The 12,651-nt window shown below is 59.5% G+C and overlaps 1 protein-coding gene across 2 annotated transcripts; it reads left to right on the top strand.

The window, feature by feature from the left end:
- Positions 1-267: 267 nt before the first annotated feature.
- On the top strand, positions 268-11,824 carry PTAFR (platelet activating factor receptor). Of its 2 annotated transcripts, none has more exons than XM_075438118.1 (3): positions 268-285; positions 5,828-6,019; positions 9,745-11,824. In XM_075438118.1, exon 3 carries the CDS (start codon positions 9,803-9,805, stop codon positions 10,862-10,864), a length of 1,062 nt encoding a protein of 353 aa, XP_075294233.1. In that variant the 5' UTR covers positions 268-285; positions 5,828-6,019; positions 9,745-9,802; the 3' UTR covers positions 10,865-11,824. The 2 variants fall into 2 exon arrangements, with proteins under 2 accessions (XP_075294233.1, XP_075294232.1); XM_075438117.1 differs by lacking the exon at positions 268-285 and adding an exon at positions 569-893.
- Positions 11,825-12,651: the final 827 nt, after the last annotated feature.

Here is a 12,651-nt window from a genome sequence, read left to right as displayed (position 1 = left end):
CAGAGCAGACCCAACGCCATTTCCTTGGTAAACAACCCCCAGCGAATACGGGGAGCAGACCGAAACCCGTGTGGTTTCTTGTTATAGCGCGAGTGACTCAGGCCGGCGTTATGCCCATGACTGAAGCGGTGCCCGGGGCGCGGGGCGCATCTGGGGAAATCCCGAGCGAAACCTGAGCAGAGCGATGCCGGAGCCGCTGCCCTAGCCCTGCGTCAGCGAGAGGGAGCGGGTCCCCGCGCCTCTGCCCACCCTTTCTTCCCAGGCTGAAGGAGCACAAGATCCAAGGTGGGTTTGTCGTGCTGCAGAGAGGTCAAGGAAGCGAGCTGCCACAGCCTGGGGTACTTTTCTGGCGAGTATTTCCCCACACGGGGCCTCGCACAGCAAAGCGGTCTCCTCCCGACGCTTTGCCCCGCTGCAGCAAGTCTCCACCTCCCGTGGGAGCCCTTGGACGAGCGCTCGCCGCTGTGCTGGCTCCCGCTCCCGGCATCTGGAAGGAAACCAGAGGACGGAGGACGGAGCTGCCGCGGGCGCTGGACCCCTGCCCAGGCCAGCCCACCCCCGCGGCCCTGGAGCCGCTGCCGGGGCCGGCCGGGCTCTGGGTGCCACGGGAGGGTGACAGGCCCCCGGCCAGCACGACGCCGCTGCCCTCGCCCCGCCGCCCGCTCGAGGAAGGGCCGCAGGGGCCGGCGTCGAGCCCCAGCGTGCAGCCGGGGCACGTCCGAGCCGCGCTGCGAGAGCCAAGAGGGAAGTGAGTCACCCACCTGCGCCCGCGCAGCCTCCTCCCTCCCGGCGAGGCTCTGCCCGGGCAGGAGCGCGACGACGGCTCGGCCGCCCGCTGGTGACAGGGACCTGCCGGGCTGGGCTCTGCTGGGCCGGAGGCTCTGCACCCCCAGGTAAGAGGCTCCTCTCCCTTCTGCCTTCTCGCCCGGGTGCCGCCGCCCTGCCGAGCTCCGCAGGCTCCCTCGGCGTCCGGGTGGCTCAGGGCACCGGCCGGCTGCGCGTCCCCCCGATCGCTGAGCCCTTCTCTGAGCCGTGGCATCTCAGAGAGCTCCAGGGGCTTCCGAGACGTCCAGGAGCGCTGGGAAGACGCGTGCTGGCTCCCCGCGCCCAGCGAGCAGGGATGAGGTGTGTCGTGACGGGATGACGTGTGTCGTGACGGGATGACGTGTGTCGTGACGGGATGACGTGTGTCGTGATGGGATGAGGTGTGTCGTGATGGGACAAGGTGTGTCGTGACAGCACGAGCTGGGCTGGTGCTGCCTCTGGGGCCGTGGGGATGGGGACTGCCCATGTCTGGGTCCTGTCCCACCCCTGGGTGGGCAAGAACAGCTTTGCTTGGACGCCGCAAAGCAAGGTGAAGAGCCCTGCCCTGGACCTTCCTCCTGCGAGGAAGAGGAGGGATTGCTCAGAGCCTCTCGAGGAGCCCAGGTCCCTCACCCTGCTGGGGCACGGCTGCTGCCTGTGCCTCTGCTGGGCTGGGGCCGGGGGCCAGGGCAGAGCCTGCCCGGGTTGGGGACAGAGAGCGGCTCTCGGGGACAGCTCACTGCAGCCCGGCGCAGCGGGAGCAGCGTGACCCGGCCACGGGCAGCTCGGCGAAGGCGCGGTTTGCCCCTCTGGCGAGCGACGACAGCCTGGGGCCGCAGCGTACAAATCCTGACGCAGGGGCCGGTGGAGCTCAGCCCTCTGCCCGGTGTGGGCTCCACCTGTCCAGCCCACCCGGAGCCCGCCCGCTCCCGCTTCCCCCGCTGCCGGCGAGGCAGCCCGGTCCCAGCGGCGACGTTTCCCGCCCGGCTGGGTTGCCCCATGGCCCCGGCGCGATCGGTGTTGGCCGTGCGGTGCCGTTGCAGCCGTCCGATGGCCGCCGGGCAGCGTCGCCGCGCGCTGCCGCGGGACGCGCTCCCGGCCGCCGCGGTGGGTGACCTCCCTGCCCAGCACCCCGAGCTGCGGGGTGGCGATCAGGTGGGGACGTGCTGGGCTCGGAAACGCTTGCGGGGGAAAGCTACAGAGCTCGTTCGGCATTTCTTCCGTGTAACGAGCGGAAGGAAATTGTGCAGAGGGTGTGAGAGGAGCAGTGGGAGCCCCCAGGGCGTAGTGCTTGGCGTCGGATCAGCAGCCGTTCCGGCTCAGGAACGTCGTGTTCTTTCGAAGACCTGTCCGGCACTCGGGGACACAGCCTGCTGACCGGCACCGGCGGGGATCACGCTCACCCGTGCACGGGTGAGCTCCCCAGCTGCTGCCAGCGGCTGGTGCTTTCGCGAGCTCCGTGTCACCGTCTCGCCTTGTCCCCGCTCGCCGCTCTTCTCACCGAGCGGGCAGCGCGCGGAGCCCGTCGGCTAAAACGCTGCCGCTCTGCGCTCCGCGGCGAGCTCTGCTCCACTCACACAGCGTGCTATTGCTCATGGGAAGAGATCTCTGGAGATTTGCCTATAATGCTGTGGCTTCAAAACCAAGAGAGCCTCGCATACCTGCAAGATTCCTGTGTGGTCATTAAAAGCGGGCTCCCCTCGGAAGGAAACGACCCGAGGGGAGCACACTGGAGGCGGCCGCGGCGTCCCGGCAGGCAGCGCGCTTGCGGTGGGAGCGCTGGCACGGCGCGGAGCCACGGCGACCGCCCCTGCCCACCAGCCAGCCCAGAAAACGCCGCTGGAGGAGCTGCTCCAGGAGCCAGCGTCCTGATGTGACGACCCGAAGTACCACCCGTGCCGCTCAGCAGCGTCGTGTGGGAACCAGCTACAGCCAGAGAAGTTTATTTATTTTCTATTAGATTGCAAGTTTGCTTGATAAAAAGAAAGGGCTATTCAAGATGGTTTTTTTGGACTTGGCCTTGCATGGCATTCCGCGTTGTCGGACCTGGTGTGCATCCCCCGGCCTGGCAGAGCGGTCAGCTGGGAACAGGGCGGTCAGAAACCGCCAGGACGCCTGGACGAGCCAGGCTGCCGCAAAGAAAACGCGTCCTCACTCCGAACCCCGAGCTGCGCACTCGGAAACCGGCAGCGGTCCCGGGAGAGCAGGGGAACAAAGCCCCCGGCCGGCAGGACGCGAGGGAGGGGTGCCGGCTGCGGGCGCTGCGCAGGGGCGGTGGGACCCGCCAGCACACGACGGGCATGAGGCGGTGCGGGGCGAGACAGTTCTCACCCGTTCTCCATCGCCTTGGTACGGGGAGCGCTGAATCTGGGTCCTCGTCTGCTTTTCCTGCTTGGAATGCGACAGCTGAAAAGGGAGGTGATGCGGGAGGGAAGAACCCGGCTCACGAAGAGGTGGCAAGAGGCCGCCCTGCCCGGCCGAGCGGCTCTTCTGGCATCTCGCGAAGCTCGGTAGCTGGAGGCCCAACCCGAGCTGACAACCGAGGGAACCCGGAGAGCAGCGGGCGGCCCCGGGCAGCACGGCCGCGGCCAGGTCCCAGCCCGGGACGGGCGCAGGAGTCCCCGCTCCCGCGGGAGTGCTCAGCTCAGAAAGCAAAGCGCTGCTGGGGCGCCCGCCCACCGGACTCTTGGAGTCTTCCACCACTGAGCTTCGCGGGGTTTTGTTGTTTGGTTCTCTGGGTTTTACGGAAGACCTTTCTCGCCGAACCCCGGCCACATGCGTGTGCCCCACCAGCGGCAAAGCCGACACAGGGCTGAGCAGAGGAAGGATGAAGATTTCTGACAAGAGCCCCAGGCCAAAACCTCCCAGGCTTTCATTTCCCCTAAGAACTTGGCTGCAGCAGGACAACAAGCTTTGTTTGGCCGTTGCTACAGCCTCCACAAGTACTGCTCTTCCCAGGGCAGGGGCTGGCTGCCAGCTGACCTCATTAGCACGCTTTCATTTTGTTTTTAATACAAATTCCCAGAAGGATTTTTACGGGCAGAAGCGGGGCTCTGCCCGCTTCATGGCGGGTCAGGTTCCTTGGTCCATCTTCACCACAGCCGGTGGGGAAGGAGAGAGGACAGCGGGTGGCGGGGGGACAGAGACCCAGCCCAGATCTGCGGTGTCACTGCAGGAGCCTCCCCTCGCCCTCCAGGTCACCCTGAGGTGGCCCGACAGCGGCAGAACCTGGCTGTCCCCTGGTCCCCCACCCTGTGCTGTCGCTGGGGGAGTTCGGGTCCCGTGGCTCCGGTGGCTCCCGAGCCGCTCGGACACCCTGTGCTGCCAGCTGTGGTGGCCACACAGCTCTGGGTGTTCTGTGCCCGGAGCTGTAGGACATCCCGGCTTGCGCAGCAGCCTGCTGAGCCCTTGCCCGATGCCTGGTGGGCCTTGGAGCTCGGCTGGGGATGCGGGGGCTGCCCAGCAGCCAGGTCCTACGATGAAGTGCCTGGTGGGTGCTTCCCTCCGTGACGGCCCTGGGAGAGGCGGTCGGCACCCTCTGGAGAAGAGCCAGGGAAGAGCTGACCCAGGCAAAGAAGCCCAGATCGGCGCTGGGGCTTTGCCTGTCCCTGGCTGGGGACATCCAGCCACCGGCATGGACAGAGGGGGGTTCTGGCACCGCATCGGCTGCCCTGGTGCTGCGCAGCCCATCGCCTTGAGATGCCCAAGGCCAGGCAAGCCCCAGGTCAGCGTCCTGGCAGGGTGGCGTTGCTGCCATCCACCTTGTCCCCTCGGTCAGTGTGCCCTTTCCCCAGCTGACGAGGAGGTTGCGGTGTCCCAGCTCAGAGCCAAGGCTCACCACCCCAACAGCAAAAGCATGGCTTGAAGGTGTCCCAGGGTCCGTGCCAGCTCCTGGCTCTCGGAGAGGTTTGGCTGGTGCCCTTGGCTGGCGTGGCCAGAGGACACAACCCTCAGCCTGTGCCTGACGGCTCTCCCAAGACATGACACCACACCATGGGGGTCTCTGGTGCTCCTCACCGCACGGACACGGCCAGGGCCTACCACAGACTCTTTGCTGTGGATGACCTTTCATGAGAAGAGCCAGGAGAACCAGGTGTCCCAGGGGAACACCAGTGAGGACTGGCCTCTTCTGCTTCTGCTTGGGCCCGTGTTGCTCCTCAGCAGCCTTGTCGCAGGCTCAGGAACCTCTTTGTGCTGGTGATGGGACTTTGTGGCTCTGCTCCTATGTGTTTCACACTGAACCCGGGCACCAGCCTCGGTGCTTCAGTTCCTGAAGGCGTCTGTAGGTGTGAGGTTTGTGCAGGACATGGTGCAGATGTTCCAGGCTCACAGCTGCCCTGTGTGCAGGTGTAACAGCAGTGTCTGCAGGGAAGGCAGGTTAACCATCAGCATGGGAGCTACAACTCGGGATTTACGGCTTAGCTGGGACCACGCGTGCATCTTCGCTTGTCACTGGCGTCTCCCTGAGCACCTCACCAGTTTGCATCATGGTGCTGAGTGGTCTTCAGGCTGCCACAAATAATGGTGGTCATGGTGTGAAGGTGGATGGGCCAGGTGAAGACCTGCCGTGCTCTGGTGTCTCAGTGTCTGCTGAAGATCCCTGAGATGAAAGGAGACTTGGGACGGCTGGATTCCTGGGTCTGTTTAGCCCCAACACAAGTGTGAAGGAGACTCTGCTAGGGAGTGCGTCTGCCCATGGGACAGATGAGTTTCCTGGCACTTCCTTTCCTTGAAGTTATTAAGTGAAAGCTCTTCTGGTTTCTGCCACTCATCCGTTTGGAAGAAGGATGCTCAAATGCTGTCTCATCCCAGATCTAACCAGGGACATGGAGTGGATCCCTATTCTGCATTTAGAGGAAAATCCCAACTTTGCCCTCTTTCAGGATCATCAGAAGCAGAAATACTTTGAGGAAACAGCTCTAAGGACTTTCCAGATCTTCGCTGTGGTTAATTGCCTTTCCTCTGCAGTTTATTGTATTTCTCATTTCCTTTGAGCTGATGTCACACGTTTCCTCTTCTCTAGTGACTCTGCAGTCATGTTGCAGTTGCTCCCATTCTGGTGTCCTGCTCTGGAGAGCTGCCTGCGTGGAGACCTTCCAGTCCCAGGTCAGAGAGAATAACCCTTGGAAGACGACCGAGTATCCTCGGTAAAACACCCACCACTGCTCTGCTGAAGCTGAAGATGGACGTGTCGTGCTGAATCCTTTCAACTGAGGTAAGCACAACATACACTTTATTAGTACTGTTCCTCTCAGAACATACCTTCACCGATGGCGTAGCTCGTGTTCGTGTGGTCTTTGCACCTTGCAGCCACGAGCCAGCAAATCCTTGCTGGGAGAGCGTGGCCCATGGGAGAGAGCGCGGACTGGGAGCAGAGCCTGCAGTTTCCCGGGCCATGCTCTGCTGTGCGGCCGTGACCTCCACCTCCAGTTCTGCATGCAGTGGAGCTGGTGGTGCAAACCGCTTGGGCTGACCGGCCAGCGCCGCACGGCAGCGGCCTGGGCTGGAGTCGCCAGGGGTGCAGCTGCTGCGGCAGGGAACAGCACCCACGCCGCCAGCCCGCGCCCTGACCACTGCCTCTGCTCCCTTCTGCTGGCACGGAGAATGTCTGTGTGCCTTCTACAAAGGGGAACCACCTCAGCTGGCGAGGCCGACTGAGATCCCCCCCCGGCACTCCAGAGTCTCGGGCTTAGGACATCTCGCAAGCACACGGGCGATGCGAGCTCGAGTTCCTCAGGCTGAAGAGGGAAGTGGGTATTGAGTAAATTTAGTGGGGAATGGTGCCATGCTGTCTTCTGGCTGTGTTCTGTAGAATATCGGGCTTGGCAAGTGAGAAGGGACAACCAGCTCTCTTGGGATTCCCTGAAGGACCTCGGCATCGGCACTGCACAGCCTGCCAGTGCAAACACAGATGAGCTCCTCCGAGTGCTGCTGGGCCAGGGGCCGGCGCTGCCGTCGCCCACAGCCCTCCTTTGCCAGAGATTCCTGGCAGGCTTAACCACGTAGAGCACGTCCTCGCGTTCCTCTCCCCAGGTCAGGGCACAGCTCCGCAGCTCAAACCTATCTTCTGGGCAGGGCTCTGCGTGGAGGGGAGAGGTCCACCCCATCTGCTAAACCTGGCAGCGGATGCGCAGGCCTGGAGACCCCGCCAGCGAAGTCCACCAGAGCTCCCGGGCAACGCGTGGAGGCTGCCGTGCCCACGCACAGCCCCAGAAACAGAGGGGCAGACGGAGAGTGCCCCAGGCAGAGCCCAAAGGGACGTGGTGAGGAACGGTTGTGCCTCTGTGTTGGATGTGGCACTTCTCTCCTCCTCGTGAATTCTGCTAGTTGGATTCATCGACTTTTTTTTCCCCCTACTTTGGGTATATCCAGGTCTGGTGCTACGGTGATAGAACACCTTTCGCTGCAAAGATCACAGCCCTGCGCACCAGAACTGTTCGCTGCAGGTGGCAGAGAGTCAGAGCAGTGGGTTTAGGATGCAGGTTTGGAGAAAACTTCGAGTTCTCTAACGATCTTCTATTTAGGACTTCTTTCTGTTTCCTTCTTCTACCATCAGAACAGTGTACCAAACGCAAAGCTCCTCCCTAGTCTCTCCTGCCCCTGCACAGCTTCACCCCTTCCCTGGACGTCTGCGCCTGCCAGGTGCCCTCCCGAGCCGAGAGATGCCAGCCCTTCCAAGCGGCCGGTGTCCTTCCCAGAGATGCTCCCTCCATGGGTGGGAGCGCCGGGCTTAGACACGGACGTTTATTTACGGCTGTGTTGTGACAGCCACCGCCTTTCATACAGAGATGAGGGTGTGGAGGCAGATCCATGAGATGACCAGTAGGACTTGCCCTGGGTCCTGCACGAATCAAAGGTAGAACAGGGAACGGAGTGTGGGCCCCTGCCTGCTCCGGGACCTCGCCGCGGGGCAGCAGGGAGTGACACGTTCCTCCCCAGGGATGTGGCCAGCCCTGCGGGGTCACAGCCCAGAGCACCCTCACCTCCCAGCTACCACCCCCTGAGCCAGCTACTGCCTCTTAGAGACCGGGGGGTTCACAGCAGGGTGGCAGAGATCAAGGTGGAAGAGGACACACGCGCGTGTCGCCTGGCCAGTGACTAGTTCTGCCACAGCTGCTTGTGAATTCACGTGGAACGTCGTTGAAAGACTGAGTTGAAAGACACTCGGCCCCCAGAGCTGCCCAGCACGCAGCAGCCTGTGGAGGTCCAGGGACAAGTTGTGGATAGCTGCGGTTGCCACGTCCTTAGAGGACCTGGGAGGGGTGAGGAGGAACGGGCTCTGCGAGATGACTGCTGCCTGCTTCTCCTAACAACTGGAAAGAGGTACCAAGGGGTTGGCAGAGTTTGCTGAAGTACGGGAGAGCTTTCTTGAGCTAGAGCTGACTTCCCCATCTGCAGAGGAAAATTGCAAATGTGTAAATGAGGAACCAACAGCACATGGAGACAAAGAGTGGCTCCACTCAGAGAGGCTGAGCTGGGGGCCCAGGCCACTGTCTGCTGCTGGGAAAGAGCCAGAAAGCTCCGAGGCAGCAGGGTGCCTTCTCGGGAGGCAGCAGGCTTTTGGGAAGGTGCCTGCTGTCCGTGGGGCTGGCAGAGCTGAGGCAGGCACATGGAAATGTGCAGCGCCCAGCACCCCCAGCGTGACCCACCCAAGCAGTTTAGGCTTCGCAGCTGGTGGCACACTGCACTCACTCCGACGGGAACCACCGTGCTCTGCAAAATAGGTTACAAACCCTGCGAGTTTACCCTCAGCGAGCAACCCCGCGTCCTTGCTGGTGGCTCTCAAAGGGCTTTACCTGCATGGCCAGCTATCTGCCATGAAGGAAGAGGGAGAGAAACCAGGCAGAGCGGCAGGACTGTGTCACGGAGAGGAGAGTCCTGCCCGGCGTCAGACCCGGAGCTGGCGTGAGAGCCGAGAACGGGTGCGCACGGGCGAAAGCAGCAGGGTAAAGCACGCGTGGCACTGGACTCAATCCCATGTAAATGTGAGACAAGAACACGCACAGGAATCTGAGATGTCCAAACTGTAGGCAAGATTTGCAGAAATATGAACTGAGGTGGGGACTGGTAACATTAAAAACCTGAAGGCATCTCGTCAGGGACAGTGTCAGCAGCCTCACCAGCCACCCAGCAAAGCACAGAACCGCTGCTGCCGACACTCGCGTTCCGTGCAGAAATGGGGGGGGGAGGGAAGAGTCAGATTGGTTTGATGACAACTTGAGTTCAAAATGATGGCATGATAGCCAACAGCCAAGATCTGAAGAGACATAACCCGTAGTTACAATCAAGCATGTACCACAAAACACCACCCTTTAGGATCAGTGACTCAGCTTTTACATCGAGTGAGTAAAAAAATTGAGAGCTCTGGGAGCCTACGAAGTGAGCGTGAGATCCTGCGGTGCCCGCAAGTGAGCAAACAAACACGATCTCGACAAGCGTAGGCAGCAAAACGTCAGAAAACAGCAAGCAGAGGATGGCTCTGGAAATGGCACTAGTGAGACACCTTTCCAGATACCGTCTCACTTCTGGAGTTCCTAGGTTAAAATAAATGTAGGCAAGTTAGAAAGCAGCAGGAACCACAGGGGAAAAACAGAGTCCCAGAGAACCTGTTTGCTTACAGTAAAAGATTAAGAAGCTTGAGACAGAGCAGAGTAACAGATGATTTTGTCTGAGATCCCTCATGCAGAAAAGTCTTCTGAGATGGGAGATGGGTGATCTGAGATCCGCACTGCAGCGAGCAGTGCTGGAGGGAGACATGGAGGCTCGTAGGGTGCGGAAACAGGATCAGAGAGAGGACCAGGGGTCAGGGCAGGTGTCTGGGGCTGGAGCCAAGGCTTGGAGCAGAACTCCTGCTGCCACAGACAGCGGAAAATGAAAGGTGGGCTTTGGTTTAGCCCTGGCACCACAGCAAACAGCTCATTTTATGCTTTGTATCTTTAGGTAAAAAGAAAAGCTACAGCAGGAAATTTTTCTTCAGACGTGCCTGCTCAGCACCACGATGTCTGGAAAGGGCAGAGGTGGTGCTGAAGGTAGTGCTGATCCCTACATCGCATGCCACATAGACTCCGAGTTTCGCTACAACCTCTTCACTGTTTTCTACAGCATCATTTTCATTCTGGGCTTTGTTGCCAACTGCTACGTGCTCTGGATTTTTGGCCGTATTTACCCCACCAAGAAACTCAACGAAATCAAGATATTCATGGTGAACCTGACAGTAGCTGACCTGCTCTTCTTGGTTACGATGCCAATGTGGATCATTTACTATCACCACCGCGGAGACTGGATCATGCCCGAGTTCCTCTGTAATGTGGCTGGCTGTTTATTTTTCGTGAACACCTACTCTTCTGTCGCCTTTCTGATGGTCATCACATACAACCGTTACCAAGCCGTGACGAATCCCATTAAAGCTGCTCAGTTTACCACGCAGAGAAGGGGTATCTACTTATCAGCAGCTATCTGGATCATCATAGTGGGCAGCTCTGTGTATTACCTTTTTGACAATAATACCAATCAGGAGGAGATCAATTCACAGAATTTCACACGGTGCTTTGAGGGCTATGACCCTTCTAGCAGTGTTTCCGCTGTTCTTGCCATTCACGTCATCATCTGCGTTCTCTTCTATATCATTTTCCTTTTCATACTCGGCTGGAATGTCGTCATTATCAGGACCTTGTTCTCCAAATCAGCGCAGCCACGGAAGAGCGCTCACGTCAAGCAAAGGGCGCTCTGGATGGTTTGCACAGTGCTGGCTGTGTTCATCATAAGCTTTGTGCCTCACCACATCGTGCACCTGCCCTGGACCCTGACTGTTCTGGAGCAGTGGAAGACGGAAGACTGTCAGTTGCGCCAACAACTCAATGATGCTCACCAGGTGACTTTGTGCCTCCTGAGCATGAACTGTGTGTTGGACCCAATTATCTACTGCTTCCTCACCAAGAAGTTCCAGAAGCATCTTTCAGAAAACCTGAGAAGTATGAAAGGGAGTCGCAAGTGCTCCAGGCACACCACAGACACGGTGATCGAGGGCACCATTCACCAGGAGGACGCCATCAGGATCTAGGCCAGCCCTGCGCTGGTTGCAGGCTGAGGTGCGTGCGTTAGGCGCTCGCCTCTCCCCAAGCAGAGGCACTGCGGGACACGACAGAGGGCCAGGATGTTACATTTCCATTTCCATTTTCCCAGACAGAAGAATGAACGCGCATTTCTTCTATCACATGCAACTGGCAGAACTGGAACCTGTAGTGATCTGGCAGAAAAACACCTTCTGCCTGGGCTGATGTTCTCCTGGGCACTGGGAACAGCTCAGACGACCTGCTCTTACATGAAAGAAATGTGTCACGGAGACTCTGCACTGAGCTCCTGGAAGCGCGCTGAAATCATCCATGTGTCAGCCCAGACAGCACCAGCCCTGGTCCTTCACCCGCCCAGCTCACACCAAGAATCCAGTATCAGGGCTGTGGGAGGCTTCTAACAGACCTGGAAGAACAGACTGAGCATCATCACGTGGCTTTTCTAAGCAGCTTGTGTGGTTCTGTGAAGAAGTTCTTGAGCGGCCAGAAGGGACGCAGTCCAAGGAGTTCCTCAAACGCCATTGCAGGAGAGATCTGCACCTCTGGTCCCTGTTTGGCCACTCGCAGTCTGCTGGGGTCTGTGCTTGGCAGATGCCTGGGAGCAGCTCTTACGGACCTTTGCCTTTGCTCCCAGCTCTGGAAGCAGTCCCGCAGCCATGACCAGCAGGCCACAACAGGAAGAGAAATTGGCAGCGCCTCAGCCCCCATCCCCACCCCAGCACGATGTCCAAAGGGGACTACTGCCTGCCCTGGCTCCTTGCACCACAGCAGAACTGGCAAACCAGTGGCCTCCTGCACTCGGTTTTGCAATTTTTGGCTGACTGCATGTGTCTGTGGAGATCCAATCTCACGTTGGAGGCTCCAGATAACAGAAGATCTTTGTCAGCATGGGCATTATGATAATAAGAAAAAAACCCCTTAAAACGCTTCAGTATCTTTGTTCTTATTTATTTAAACTAGGGTTGTAGCAAGCAGCTGTACGTTATTGCTTCCCCCAGCCTATTTCTGCTACGAAGAAACGAAGATGACCAGACCTTGATGTCCTACCACAAGTGAAGCATTAGGTCACAGCAGCGCTCAGTAAATCAGTGCTGCAGGGACAGAGTGTGCTCGACAGACACGGAACGCACGCGCTCCGAGGAGGCTGGGGACCCCTCGCCCCGGGCTGCCCGCTGTCAGGCGGGGCCCAGGGCAAAGTGGTTTCCAGGGCTGCTGAGTTCTCTTACCAATCATGAGACACTTCAGGTTCCTTTTCTGACCCCAATTGCTCAATCCAGCACAGGAAACTGGGCAGGGAAGGGAACTTGCTTGTTTTCACAACAGTTCTTGGTTCCCTAAACTACCTAGGAAAGTCCGGTTGCTGACAGGAAAGCGCCTCTGACCCGTGACACGGATTATTCACAGGCACGGGCAGCAGCCTCCCCCCATCCCGCACACGCAGGCAAGCTCAGCTCTTCCCAAAGAGAGGAGCAGCCTTCGTATCAGACTGCACCGACGCTCCGTGGCGACACGGTCTGTCCGGCCCATCTCCTGAGGAGCCTCAGGCAGCTTTTACACTTACTCGTGCGAGTGAGCAGGGTAACTAAGACAACTGAAAGAGCTGAGGTTTAGATTAGACAGAAGGAAGAAATTCTTCCCCATGAGGGTGGTGAGGCCCTGGCCCAGGCTGCCCAGAGGAGCTGTGGCTGCCCCCTTCCTGGCAGGGCTCAAGGCCAGGCTGGACGGGGCTGGGAGCACCCTGGGCTGGGGGAAGGGGTCCCTGCCCATGGTGGGGGGG

This window comes from Opisthocomus hoazin, chromosome 17, assembly GCF_030867145.1.
Source record: "Opisthocomus hoazin isolate bOpiHoa1 chromosome 17, bOpiHoa1.hap1, whole genome shotgun sequence".
Taxonomy (NCBI): domain Eukaryota; kingdom Metazoa; phylum Chordata; class Aves; order Opisthocomiformes; family Opisthocomidae; genus Opisthocomus; species Opisthocomus hoazin.
The sequence above is the reverse complement of the archived record's forward strand: the minus strand, read 5'-3'. Positions and strand labels throughout refer to the sequence as shown.

Bases quoted from the DNA above. Each gene is read 5' to 3' on its own strand.
- PTAFR (XM_075438118.1), top strand. From the start codon at position 9,803: ATGTCTGGAAAGGGCAGAGGTGGTGCTGAAGGTAGTGCTGATCCCTAC.